Raw genomic sequence first — 15,297 nt, 5'->3', positions numbered from 1 at the left:
TGTTTCTGGCCAAAAAACTTTGAGGCCTTAGAGAGTTTTTATATTGCTATGATATTAGCTACTTATGTAATATATTATAATTAAATTGCTATAAATCAGTCAGTGTCATATAATTTTTCGGGAAGGTCTCAAATATTTTTTTTCTGGTAGGTCTTTCTAGTCCCTTATGGTTTTTTGACTGCTATATACCCTTTCCTATCGGCAATATAGCTCAAACTGTTGGTAATTTTTCCCCCCAAAATTTGGTTTCTGGTCCCACTAATTGTAATTTTGGCTTTGAAGTAGTCTGTTACGCATCACCAACTGCGTTAAAATCTCGGCACGGATATTTAGAGGATTTCTGCATATGACCATTCTCTCAACGGGCCGCATGAGTGTGCGGGGGAGACATTTGGCGAGGTAAGGGGGTGCATGATGAGTTTGAGGGAGGTGGGGAAGGGACCGTAGCGCATCGGTGCTTCCGGACGAGGCAAGCATGGCGCGTGGGCTTCACATCGCGGGCACTCCTCGCTCTGCGCAAAGATACTTTTTTTCGGACGCTGCGTTACTCTTATTTTTCACTCGAGAAATGTGGGCGGAATGTTAAATACGGAGAGAAGGGGAGAGAGATAGAGAGAGGGGAAAGAGAAAGAGCGTTAGAGTGCGAAGAGGGTGTTGAGAGTGAATAAATACTTAAAAATATCGACTATGTGATGTGTGTTTCATGCTTTCCGGCAGTTCATTTGCGCGATCTAGGTGCCCATCGAATTGTTGACCATTCTGAAAACTTGAAAACAAAAGAAGCTAAACTTTCACATATATCCCACTATCATATCCCTTGTGTGACTTTACCTAGAAAACTTACGCGAACGACTGTGTGGGGTATCTCACGTACCCTATTTATAATTCATAAATTATACAATGTATTTTAGTCTTTACTGCAATTCCACACCATTGCTCTTTTTAAATGATATGATATCTTGTTTTGTATAATTCATGAATACATTGTAGGCTACATTTAGGTTTTTACATTGATTTTGCGCTAAATGGCATGAATCTTTCATATTTTGCTACTGTAACTGTACGTTGATAAAATGCTATGAAAAAACAAAAGTACAAAAGGTGCCATCATGTAGACTATTGGCGTTATTGAGATTATAAAATGATAAAATTTATTGCATTCAACTTTTATCCCTGCACTCATATGTGCAGAGACCCTACAGACAAACATGTTTTTTTTTCTCTTCCCGCCAACAGCTGTGCGGTGTAACTCGGTTATCCCCAAATGGAAATTGGAATTTTCAAAAATAATTAAAGTGTAAAAAAAAATTATTTGACGCCTAAATAACAGCAAAGTGGTTATGCTCAAATACAAAAAAATATCAAAGGACAAAATAAAAAATATAAAACATTATTCAACATTAACACTTGAAGTGACCTATGTTAACACATGACTATTTCTCAAATTTAATCATTTCGTAACCGAGAGAAAATTGAGGAAAAAATATTAAATTTCAAATAAAGGAAAATGCTGGAATGAGTTTAATGTACATGGTCTAAAAATTACAAGACGATAGCTCATGTTTCAAACGAGTTATTTGTTGCAAGGAAAAACAGGCGTCCGATCAGAGAAGGAAACTGTGGTCCACCGGTCTTTTTTTGGCGACGCATTATTTGCGCATGACTTACGATACCATATTTCATATTTTAAGGGAAAGCAAACCCTGTTCGACGATTTACTGTATCTCAAATATCAAAAATATACATCAAAGAAATAAATTGAACGGTAAAATTTGAATAATCAAATTTTTAGATACAGGCAAATATTGCTAACGATATACCCTGAACATATAGAGATGATATCATAAGTTTGGTGAGTACTTTATCACCAAAAAGACCGGTCCAGCAGAAGGGGTGAGTTTTCTTAGGTCACAGTGGTTTTATCTCCACATTTACCTCTGCGGTTATTTAAAACTACCAGATTGAGGACGGCTTTACACATATTTTTCATTCGCGACTGACGAGCCACCAATCACGCTGCGGCATACCTCTGGTATGGGACTAGTGAATAGGGCAATCAAGGGAAAACGTCGATGGAGGCATTGAGGGTTATAAGGAGAGGGTAGGAGGAGCGGAAGGCAGCAAATTTTGTCTTTGATGCGGACACCTCGAGGCTAAGTCAAAGGTCTCAAACGACCCGATGGCCGGCAGGCAGCGGTACTCGCAGGGGGGGAGGTCGGCCTACGCCAGCTTCCCATATCCCCCGTCACCGACCAAAGCCGTCCTTCCCTTTGAGAGGAGCCTGGACCACGCCCTCGTAAGCTTACACATCCCCCACTACCGTCTGACAACACGGCGAGCTGATAATTAGAGCAGCACTCAGACGCCACACGAGGAAGCAAAACATATCCGTACTCACATCCCTCTCTTCCCAAAGCTTCCTCGGGAAGAACCCACGACATCAAAAGACTAAAAAAATTAGATGAGAGACAAATTAAAGGTCAAAACCCTAAGCGATAGACAAAATGAATAGAACGCTTCACTTCCGCTTGTCTTGTCCTTTTTGAGACGTATCATGCGATTCAAACTTGAAATGCCATCCTGAAAGTATCAGTTTTTTTGAGTCAACCTTCGAATACATTTATCCAAACCTCAGATCCTACACATTTACCACAATATTTAGTCCGATGTAACATTTAATTTTATAGCCAGAGGATCATTATGACAAAGATTCAATCTATGTTCCATTAACATTTCTTTTTAGATTGGAAACGAGTAATTCATCGGATAGGTGGATAGACACAATCCGTATGGTAAAAAAGGGTGCCACGCGCCTTCTTAAACGCAGCCAGATCGCTGGCTGACGTTTTTTAAGGCCCCTACATGACATTTCTTCTCCTCTATCACTACACACCTTCGCGGGTGAAGTTTAAATGACTCCGATGAAGGAAGAATTTTCACAGCTATCTTTCGGAATTCAAATGGTGAACATAAGCCGACAAAAGGGTATATATCTTTTATATCATATCTACAGCTAAACGCTACGCAGTTTGATCATCGAGCTTTGATCAGTATTCTTCGAAATACCGGAAAACAGCACCTCCTCCCATGATAAAACTTTCTTTAGAAGAAAACTCGCCAACAAAACATTGATACACGAAGATTAAGATAAACTTATATTCCAAAACATATATGGCACGGTTAACGGACTTAAAAGCAGCTGGAGTGCTTCGAATAATAATAGCCAAGAAATATTTGATTATATTTCATAATGGCTCTCTTCTCCATTACTCATCCATATACAGCAGATTAATTTGATTATGAATGGCAACAACAGAGAACTATCAACACAAAGATCTTCAAAGAAGAATATTGGCAACTAAAAGAATGAAGCAAACAAGGCAACCGGAACGATTCTTAATTGTTTTCCTCTAAAAAATTCAATGATATTTCATTCAACATCTGTCTCGTGTTAAAATATGGGATCATAATCGTTGAAAAGGAAATTCGAAAAATGGTGCTAAAACGTGAAAAAGGACATAAGTAAGGTATATATGAATTCTTGTAGTTTTGGTAAAGTTCTTTTAAAATAATATTTTAAAAATAATTTCTTCTTTTGCCAACGTTAGGTTAATTTTTGAACCATCCTCAGGGATGTAACATGTAGTCATAGTTTAACGGTATGTTACAATTCTTTTTTTGGATGATTAATCATTGACATAAGTTCATGCATAATTTTACATTATTTCTTATTCTATATTCTATTCTTATAAAATTTTCAATTGAAGCAATTTGGTTTTTATTATCTAAAGGAATCACTGATTTGCTTTGATTCATAATTTTTGCCACGCTTTCTGATAGATTTCGTGGATATAGTGTTAATAACAAGAGCTGAAGATAATTAAGCATTTAGAATAGTTCCCAGAGAGCGTTATTGCTCAAATTTCTTCACACATCAACAAGATTATTGTGTAAGACCATTGTGGTAACAATGAAATACAGGCAATGGTTGAGAAAAGACCAAATACTTTATCAAGCCCACGCGAGATAAATATAACAGAGTAAAAACAACTCCCATTAAATCATTGCATCTTGATGGATTAGTTGTCGATTAAATATGCAAGTGTGGAACAGAAGTGTGACGAATGACGCGGAAAATAAATGGGTTAGCATTTCTTTCAACTTCTTTCAGTCAAGTACGTAAAATTATTGGATGCGGTGTCTCGCAATTGACCTATGCGATAAGCCATCAAAGGCAAACCACTTTGATTAGAAAAGTTAAAATATTGCTTGGAGAATGAAAGTATAGAAGACAGCAGATGCAAAGACGCGTTACAATATGCGTAGCAGAAAATTAATTTGGGAAGGAAATTACACAAATGAACAGAAGAAGATTCTTAAGTAGATAAAACCAAAATGATGACTTTTATTATTGAAATTAAATCCTTTTTGTTAGTAAAATTATGGCTGTAGGTCAAAATGTCATTCATAAACCCATGTAAATTAAATTAATCACCGATAAAGACGCCGATTTTTTTAAGTTCCTACACGCAAATATGAGAATCCAAGTCATAGATCACCAACAGGCTTCATTAAGAGCCTTTTCACAAATAGACTATCTTCCGTAACGATCAAGACGCTTTTTTCATCTTTTTTACAACAAAAGGTACAACTAAATGAAATTTGACTGGCCTCTCTAAATTTAACCCTTTAAACAGTTTAAATCCATACTTACGATTCGTTACAAAACAAGTGAAAACATCCCCTAATATAACGCATTACTCGATAAAATCTACTTGACAGATTGGAAACTATTAGCACTTAAGCAAAGTCAAAGTTAACCTATTTATGGCAATATTTCGAATTTTTCGTCTGAAGCTAACCTCTTGAAATTTACCTTTACGGATTATCATATAAATTAGGCCTTTGCTAGCATTCGCCGGAGTCTCAAGTATGAAAATTCGAAATATTATATTGAGGTAAAATTTTTATAATTAAGATACAGAAGAAAACTGACTGAGTTTACTCAGCATACTCTTACATTTTAAGCCAACTATACGTCACAAGGAATACTGGTAGTAAGGAAGTAATGGGTCCTCGTAACTATTTCTATCACAATAACGTGAACATTAAACTTTCAGCCGTCACTGCGGTCACCCGTTCCATCTTTGGATGCAGCGGCTTTGCCTTTGAGGACGTTTCCTCCCTGTCACACTGTTTGACGCATGCCATTCATTTTCGTCGCACGTGCAGTTCGGGAGAGTTGAGCAGCGGCGAGAGAGGAGAACTCTGACGAGGACGGGCATGCGTACGAGAGGCGTCGCATGCGAGCGGCGCGATTGGCGGAGAATGCAAATGCCGGCCTAGCGCCAAGGACCGACCCGCGAGAGGGGGACGCGGGAGCTCCGGCGGGCGGGCGGAGGGAGCCCCGTTCGCCGGCGACCACGCGGCCCAAACCCCGCGCGCTAGCTTCGAGAGAAATTCGAGTCGGCGTCGGATCGGCCGACGTTCCGGCCCGCGCCACCGCCTCCCCTGTGCGGTAATCCCGGAGGCAGGTCCCCGCTGAGGAAGGCGTCGCGTGCGGAAAAGAGGGAAAAAAGTTTAGCCACCCTTCCCACTCGCACGCTCACAAACACAAGGGAAACCGCCGCTGCCGCCGCCGACTGGGTGGAAACAAAACAGAAACGACCGGGCGATAAGGTGAGGGGCGGGCTGAGGCGAAGAGTGGAGTGGAGTGGGGTGGGAGGAGGACCCACGTGCCATCTCGACAGTGCTGCCAACCCAACTCTCCCTCCCATTCCGCCGGGGTGCCGCAAAACTTCCCCGCTCCTCACACTCAAGACATGACGACATCCCGCGCTCCGGAGGCGCGGGCCGACGGATTTTAACGAGGATTTTCGCGATCTTACATCATTATATTATCACCTATCGTAAACAGAGCTACGTAATTCGTGTGAAGTATATCTATCCATCCCCCTACCTTTACAGTAGCGGTGGGCACGTAGAGTGGCGGATCTTGACTCGTCGACGTCCGCCGGATCGACGTCCTCTCGAAGGATGGGCTCTTTGGGTGGCCGGGAGGGGGCCCCACGCGGAAACCTTTGGCCTTCACCCAGAAGCGGAACTTGGAGTTCTCGGCGGAGTTGGCGCCGTCGGCGCCCGAGCCACCACCCGATGAGTCTCCTCTCAGCGTCCGCAGAATGCGGGCGTACTTCCTCCGCGTCACCGTCTTCGTCTTGGCGGCGTCGCCGTAGGTGGCCACCACCCACGGCTGGAAGTTGTCGAACATCTCGCGGGAGGCCGGAGACCGACGACCGCTGCTACCGCCGCCCGAGGATGAGCTGGACTTCCCGGGAGTGGAGTTGGGCGAGGATGGCCAGTCGGAAGGGGCGTTGCCTCCGTTGCCAGCGGCAGCTGACGAGGCGGTGGCCGGGACAGAGAATGCGCTTTCCGCCCGGCGTCGCAGCCCACGTTCCATGTCCGGGATGCTATCCAGTAACCGACGACACCCTTGGAAACACACTATTTGACTCTCTGAAAATCTCCTTCGTCCCTTTCTGACGGTGGGACAGAACGGGATCGAGGAACACGCCCTGGGCGCTCTCAACTGTGAACTCACTCGCACTTTGAAACTGCACACACTGACACACAATCACACGATAAAATATTCACGAAACCAAACACAAGCACGAGTGGGCTAGGGAGGACAACGTGGGGAGGTGTTTCTGTTGTTGTCCTCGCAATGGCGATGGAAGGGAGTTTCCCCGCTTCTGACTCACTTGGGGACACTAGAGGGCAAAGCTGAGATGTCACAGAGGTCACCATTATCCACGGTGAGGGCACACACAACAACCATGTCTGCACGCGCTTAAGGTTCCACAGGGCACACGAGGTTTTCTTAACTTTCGACTCGGCTTTTTAATTTTCCGGTTACGATCACTGTGACGGAATGGTATACCAATTTTTACTAACACGGCACAAGTCAGGTCAGTTTAGTGGTGCTAGTGAGGTAAAGGTCACGCAAAAGTGGTATGAGTCCTCCGATGCAATCACCGCTTCCCAGCGCTCCGCCAGCGGACATAAACAAAGGTCCCGGCGACAACACGTTTTCTGGCTAGACGCTCAACGACACCCTTCCTCGAGTGTTCATCCACAGTTTAGGGGTGCAAGGTGCGTGATGTAAGGGTGGTAATGAAACCACGTGAGGAAGATTTCGGTGCCGCCTGGAAGATTCCCAAAAGAAATCCCTTTCACTGCAATCCGACAGACCGCACAATAAAAAAAAGTATCCGGACACGAGTCAAGTTCCTCCGACCAAACGACACTGGTGGAGATATCCACTGTTGTTCCCACAGTTTCTTTCCTTTTTTTCAACTCTCCCTTTCACTCTTCCGAAAACTGAGAAACAAGGAGACCAGCGCGACGCGTGCGAGGAGAAAGAAAAATCGACGGGACGGAACGTGCGGTTTTTTTGACGGCGACCACGCGCGTGATGTCCGCTTAGTGCCCTCGACGCACTCCCGGAGGAAAAGTAGACGGAGAGGAGGAGGAGGTGGTGGTGGGCAGACGAAACGGAAGCGGGCCCGCCCCCTGGCCCTCAACGCGTATAACGAAACGCCTCCCCGCCGCCGCCGCCTCTACCCCCACCCCGAACACCTGACCGCGCTCAGCGGCGAGTTGAGGAGGAAAATAAAACAAACCCACGGGAAGAACCACGAGAGATGGGTCGTCTTTCCCGGCGAGACAAAAGACTGTCGGGAAAGGACGACGGTAAGGTGCGACCTCGAATTAGGCGGTGTCTCTTGGTTCATATGATTTTTTAAAAAGCGGAAATTAAAACCAATGACAAGAGTGGGGGAGGAGAAAATTGAAATTATCCTCCAAATCTTAAACAATATTTTCGAAGAATAAATAAATATCGACGAGCGTGTGTCAGAGTGTATTCCAAGGGGTACTAGAAAATTCTTCACGAGTCTTAATGAGTATTTTTTAAAATGATATTTATGCCCAATTATCTCGTTGGGATGAGTTCGGTGACAGTGACAAGAGTTAAAATTGAGGGGAGATCCGTGAAAAAATTCCCTTTCTGCGCCCGGCGTGTGCGGTAGAGCCCAGTACACGCACCACTACGCAACCCGCGTGCGTGGGCAGGGGGGACACGACTTGGGTCGTCGGCGGGATAGCACGCGGAAGGAGCCCGGAGAGACCTCCGAACGCGACGGGGGAGAGAGAGGCGAGAGAGAGAGAGACACACACAAGAGCGCCCCGCCGTGCGTGAGGTGCGCGTGTACGAGACTACTGGCGGCTGTGAGGGACGGACGGCAAGGCGGAGAGAGAGAGAAGGGGGGGGCGTAGCTATAGGGGGGAAGGGGGGGACGAAATTCGCCGCCGCCACAGTCCCGGCCCGTTCCGGACGCGATGCTCGCTCGCCTGCGCTCTCTACCTCCCCTCCTCCTCCCTCTACCCTCCCCTCCTCCCCCTTCCCTCTCCCGGTGCCCGCAAGCCGGCGACCCCACACCCCTTCCGAGCGGCGGCGTGACTGCCTATCCGCCACCCCACACCACCTCCCTCCCCTTCCTTCCCCCACCCCAACAGAGTGTGCACTCCCCTCCGACCGACGCTCCGTACGCGGGACAGCGCCGTACGAACCTCCACTCCCCCACTCCTCCTCCTCCTCCGCCCCCAGGCGGCAATCCAGCCGTGGCGGCCGCCGCCCCCACACCCTCCGGGGGGACCACGGACCCGTATCCTCACCCTCTGCTTCCTCTCACATCCGAGCCAGCGACGCACTCCACGCGGTGCGCACTTACTCACTTCTCTTGCGATGGGGGTGGGACGTCGCCACCGCGCCACCCCCGCTAAGGCTCCGAAAGGGGGAGGCAGCGGAGGGACACGACCCCCGCCCCTCCTCCTAAAGCCTCCTGCCCGTGCCCCTTCCTCGCGTTCTAATCCTCGCGATCGTATCCTCATCCGGGATAGTCACTCGACGGCCTATCTCAGCACGGGCCGTCTCCTCCGGGACACTCGGAATTCATTCTCTCCGTATTTCTTGCTTGCTAAACTAAAGGTCTCGGGTTCGCATCTCATTTGTGAGGATTTTCTTAAACCACGGGCATTTGTGTTCGTAATTGTCTCCTGGAATTATTCTCTTGCTATACCTCGTTCCATGAACTTGACGTCTCTGGTTTGAATCTTATGTAAGTCATTATTTCTCCATCGATAGGTCTTGTCTTTGTGATTCACCATTTTCTTTAAGGTTTGGTAGGAATAATTCCCCTAATTGACGAGAATGTACATATGAATTATTTTATAAAAATTTGATAAGGAAATCAGATTGGAGAGGTGGCTCGTGTTGGATTTCCAGCTCCGTAGGCCAGGGATCAAAAATATCAAGATATCGGGATTTTCCAGTGATTGCCTAATCCTTGCTTGAGGACTTTGTGGAATGCTCGCCCTCTTCGCCCGTCGAGTGGGAAGTGATCGCAAATAGCACCGTGGTTCCCTTGCCACCCTTTTCGAAGAGCAGGTTAATACTGGTTTCTCTCAACCCTCACTTCACTGCATTTTACTCACGGGGCAAATTATCTCGCTTCCTACAGAAAAAATGAAAATAATTTCGATTGGAAATCCCCCACCTCTAGCAGCTTCAGCGAGAGGCTCATCCTGTAATTGTAATATCATTAGTGTAATTCCCGAGTGGGGTGGACATCCGTCGGCCTATGTCATCCCGGGAAATCTCCTCTGCTACTCTCATACCTCAAGAAATTACACGATCGCTATTGCTCACTTGCTGGGCTAGACTTTGTTGGTTCAGATCCCACCTCATGAGCTTTTTAACCACTGAAAATGACGTTATAATACCCAATAAGCATATTTTTATGATTTTGTTGCTCGCAAAACGTTTGAGTATCAAGATAGTCCTAGTTTAGCAATAATCATGCATAATTACAGAACTTAATACCCCAAGATTTCATCTTCCGTAGATCTGTGATTGACAATGAGAAACCGAAGGCTAATAAGTGTTCAGTGGTGTGTGTCTATCGCCGATATTAATCAATGGGCGAGGGCCAGCCCGCCCGCCTACTGCAAATGGCTCAAGCTCGATTTCCAATACCTGACATCTCATCCTCATCTGGGATAGACACTCGCCGCCTATCTCATCACTGGCCATCTACTACGGGACTCCCTTATCGAATTTTTCTTTCTCACTCATATCGCGTCTTCTTTTTCGATGGGTTTACGTTTGATATCGCTCACGATTCCCGCCAAGCGAGACCGAATAACCATTCTACCACTCCCTACGGACCCGAGTTCAAATCACCATTGAGGGCAAGGGTATTTGTGGTTATCCATGTCGTAAAATGTATAAAAATACTAATTATCATATGGTCGCAAATTTAAAAAATGTTAACAAATTGAAATCGTTTCCAAAAATGTATATTTCTTACACCCAAAAAATGGAATACTTAAAAATATTATTTCATTCATATTCAGTAATCGCAGATTGTCCTTGATATGTCATAACAGCCTGTCGATTACGGGTGATCGTTGGTTGTCGAGATTGACCTATGATCGTTATTTACAGTAAATGATCAATCGTGGGTAGATATGGTTCAGGTTCCTGAGGACGAAAACAAAAGGCGATTAGAAAATTTTGGTTTGTCGAAACGTTGGAATTAGATAGCATGACTGACCCGGAAGGTTACCCGGGAAATTTTTTTTTCTAAATATTCACTGGAAAAGCTGGAAGCAAATTTAATTCGGCGTTTCGACCCTAATCGCAGTATAGGAAGTGGGTCTAGAGCCGCAAGGCGAATTCACTGGGAATATAACAACCGAGAAATTCTATTTTTTCTATCCTTAGTCTATTTCCCGATTCGAGGCCGATATCCTCCGATCCGTAGCTCAGCGGTATGAAGGTTACGCCATTACGCCCCATTACACCACTTCAGCGCGCTCATTTTTAAGAAAAAAATGTCAAACATATGCTCTTTGGGTGGCCTATGTTTTAGGATGTAAATATATGATCTAGTAACTATTAACCTAAGTGTAGCAATTCAGAAGGTAATTCACAGCTAAAATAAATAACTGTCAATGGGTACTTTTTGTAAATATATCAGCATTTCCACAATAATTTACTATCAAGTGTGGACGCCAACACGTTAATTTTGACAAAACGCTGACTTTAGACTTTTCCTGGAGAAAATTTTTATTCAACCTTATTTGACTCATTTTCGCCCCTAAAAGTGATGAAAATTAGAATTTGATCAATAATAATTGACTCGTAATCTGCCATTTCATTAAATAGTTTAATAATTGGCTGACACACTATTTCTATGCACAGATTTACGTAGTAATATTTGGTAAATTATGGCATATTCGCTTGTATTTTATTTTAACCTGAAAGGCCGTTTCACTAAATAATGGCAATAAATTAACCACGCGAAGAACTTAACGTGATAGTCGAATAGCAATGTGTCAACAAAGACGTTTATAGGAAAAAAATAACTTGGAACTTGGCTAAATTGACTGGAAAATAAGCAATAAAATAATAAGAAAATGATTTTGAATTAACGGTAAAATTGGGTTGATTTTGGAAAGACTAGATGTTTCAGTCATTATTTTCATGCGCTCTTCCTCCATTTTTTCTTAATTCTAACTGAGAACCATGAGAAAAATCTCGGTATGAAAAATGTCATGGATATAATATGAAAATGACAAGCAAACTCTAGAATAGACATCGATGCGGCTTGTAAACAACTCACCCTTAACCCTCTCAGTGCCTCGGGCCGATATATCGGCTTTTGCTCCACAGGCGAAGAGTACTACGAGCCGATATATCAGCTCGAGCTTAGACCGGATTTTCAAACTAATATTGTTGTAATAGATAAAATTGTCCTTTATCCAATGTATTAGAATGTTACAATCAACAAATAATTCCTTTTCGGCAAAATAAAAAAAACATTAAATTGATATCTAAAATAGTAACTTAATATTGTGTTTTTTCATATTGTGCTACAAAACTCTTAAGTTTAGGTTGGCACTTTTCGCTAGTACCACCAACTTTCGGTGGCACTTAGAGGGTTAATATCAATAAATTCCTGCGGCAGTGTCCTGCCAGTTCTGCGGAAGAACGACAGATGCCATCGAGTGCGAGTATGTTGTTTAATAAACGCCCCAGAGCCATAAAGCTAACTTTTTTGTCAACCCTTTGCGGTCCAGCGTCGAGGCTGACTCGACAGGCCAAGTGCTAGCATCAGTTTAGCTCGACATCACAAGGCACTGCGATTATACAAGGGCTCAAGAGATTACTCATTACTTAAAGAGATATCACACATCGAAAATTTTCCAAGAAAAATCTCTTTGATAGAGCATGGATACTATTAAAACCAGTGGAATTTTATTTAAACAATAAAATAGGAACAGTTAGAGGGCAACATTCAATTATGTCAATTTTTTTCCTAAAAATTATTTCGAAAAGTAAAAAAATAAAAAAAATTGGACCGGAAAGTGTTAAATTCCAGTAGATAGCCCAGATTTACTACACTATATTAACAACCCCCATCATTTGGAGCGCAATTTCTAATGCAGTTCAAAAGTAATCAAACAAATAAACTTTATTTTACAGTACTAATTGCAGTTTCTTTGGATGAAATAAAATACTCCACCTGGCATTCGCTCAACTTTAAGGTGCATGACTTTAACTCTCCCTAGGTGAGGGTGGCGCGAAGATCAGTAGCATTTAGGAACAACGCAGAGAGCTTGTCCCTTACATGAGGAAGGTGATTAGTGACCGCCAAGTCGCTAAGGGGTTAAAAGGTCCGACGGGATTTATTACCCCTAAACAGTGAGGCAATAATATATTACAGGGGGTTCAGACGACATCCTGTACTTCTGCGCACAAGTCTTCGTGCACTTGCACGGCTCTCTGCATTGTCACCGAACCCCAAGTTTCACAGCTCTTGCCCCCTTCTATTTTTGGTATGCTCCCAACCACTTCGAACTTACCCCACGTCAACCTCGCTGGAAAGGCAAAAAGTGGGGTTCAATGCGAATGTCTGCGAAGGGATTTCATCGTGTATTTTACTCTGAAATTATCGGAAGAATAGATCCTTATTTACCTAGGACCCATTTGTAGTTTTACGGTTGATACATTACAATGAAAGTAATTGTTATAATTCCAGCCTTTTCTATTTTCACGTTTCCTTCAATCCTCTCGAATCATCCCAATTTCATAATATTTAAAGAGATAAAAAATACTTAGGACATCATAGGAATGCATCAACGGTACTATGAATTAATAATTTAAAGCAATATTTTTATAAATTTTCTCTAAGCACATAAAATCTACTATAACAATTCCGGCGAGACAAGATGCATTTGCGATAGGCGAATTAATTTAATTCACTGCAAAAAAAATCCACTCCACCGTGCATCAACTCTCTAAACATGCAGCATTTCATGACGGAATGCGACGAATGTTGTCTTGTTCGTAATGATCCTATCATCAGTAAAGGGAGAGAAAATAAATATATTACAGTCCAAAAATCATGATCTCCTTAGCCGTGCAATATCGTTATAATAATTACGGGCCAATGTAAATAAAATTAAAAAATACGGTGTGAGTAAAAATGTTAGTGCTTCTGTACTCTGGTTTTTTAATATCATAGTTTGATTTATGGTATTTCGATCAATTGGAAGAGCTCCTGCGGTTATGTTGTATGGCTAAGGTAGTTTTACAAGTTCCACTTGACGATAGACCTTATTCACTGTTAAAATGTGTGAGTCACGTGAATGTCGTTGCGTATAGTTCGAGTAAAGCCTTCGAATACCCCCAAACAAAAAATACTGGAATGTTTAGGTGGTCCAGGGAAAGGAGCTAGCACCATGCAAAACGTAAGAGTATTTTGTTTTGTACGGGGTGAGATCCACCCTCACCGACCCATACCAACTTTCGGGTTGAATTACGAAATGAAGTTATCATGAATGAGTTCGAGAAGTAGGTGACGGATCTAGAAACGAAAATAAAAACATTTCTCTATCCCAAATCGGCACTAAAAAAATAATCGAGTAAATTGCACATGTGTGGCATTAAATAAAGAAAATGTGGATATGAGGGAATAAAAAGTGAGGAAATGCATACGGGAGAACATAAATTCGAAGGAGGGAGAAAGAGAAGAGGATAAGGGGCGAAGAAGAACCATCGACCAATTCCAACAATCAACGGCCACCCGCAGTCGTAAGGCTATCATGACTTTTCGCTATTTCTTATATTTTGACTATTCACAGCGACAGTCAAGTGACAAACACACTTTAACAGTGACTCAGGTCTATCGTCAACTGAAGCTTGTAAAATTACCTTATCCACATGCTGTAAACAAGAGAAGCTCTTCCGATTGATCGGAAGACCTTTGTCCTCAATGGCGATTCGAACACGCTTGGCGGGGTTCGATAGCGATAGCAAGCGAGGAGCCGCTGAAACCGAAGACGTGAAGAGGAGCGGAGGTGGGAGGGGAATGAGGACGTCGAGACGTGAGAGGAAGGACATGTATTAGTGACTCTTTAGGACGGACTCCGTGGTGGAGAAAGTGAAAGAGACTATGAGAATGCGAAAGGTGGGAGGAAGAGGAGGGAAAGATAACGAAAGGAAGCAGCGATAATCGAAATGGACAGAGAGTGAAGGACGCCGATAGGCGAGAATTTCAACAAAGAAACTACATCAAGAAATTGTATGCATGAAACCATCGTGTAGACATTCGCGGTGTATGAAGATTCAGTGCAGAGGCTTGCGGGGTATACATTTCGTGTGTCCATCTTGGTAAACGGCATATTCGCCAGCAGTGCAATACATGCATATCCCAGAAAGCTCTCCACTGAAGTGTTTGCGTGATCTGCTCAAAGCTCAACTGTCTAACACCAAGTAAAATGAAATCAGAAAATTTGAAAGCATCTGAGTCACCGGATATCATGATAATAAGATATGAAATTTGGTCTAAAAAGTATAAATGAAACAATGATCATAATTCATGACCAAAGGATAATTAGTCTAAACAGCATCATGAAGTTAGCATTAAGGAATATGGTAAGTTGAAATGATTGGCTATTTTATTATAATATTTACTATGTTATTTAATACCGGATTAAAAATATGACAACTTTCGGTTTCATTATATCCAATTAATTACCACCATAAAATTAACAACGTATGGAGCAAATTATGAGGACTTCATATTATTGGCCTACAGCTTCTCCGCCTTTGGTCAGTATATTAAATTCATGGTCCTTATTCCAAAATATATTGCTGCAGAAATTAGTCAT

The 15,297-nt window shown here is 43.2% G+C and overlaps 1 protein-coding gene across 3 annotated transcripts in view; it reads right to left on the bottom strand.

Moving 5' to 3' along the window:
- Window positions 1-8,281, bottom strand: part of LOC124156108 (nucleolar protein 4) — a 911,182-nt gene extending 902,901 nt beyond the window's left edge. For all 3 annotated transcript variants that reach the window (XM_046530436.1, XM_046530437.1, XM_046530439.1), the window contains exon 1: window positions 5,960-8,281. In XM_046530436.1, coding sequence (XP_046386392.1) covers window positions 5,960-6,457 — 498 coding nt within the window. In that variant the 5' untranslated portion in view covers window positions 6,458-8,281. The remainder of the gene's footprint in view (window positions 1-5,959) is intronic.
- Between the last annotated feature and the right edge of the window lie 7,016 nt (window positions 8,282-15,297).

This window comes from Ischnura elegans, chromosome 3 (assembly GCF_921293095.1).
Source record: "Ischnura elegans chromosome 3, ioIscEleg1.1, whole genome shotgun sequence".
NCBI classification, from domain to species: Eukaryota; Metazoa; Arthropoda; class Insecta; order Odonata; family Coenagrionidae; genus Ischnura; species Ischnura elegans.
This window is presented reverse-complemented; position numbering and strand designations above follow the sequence as displayed.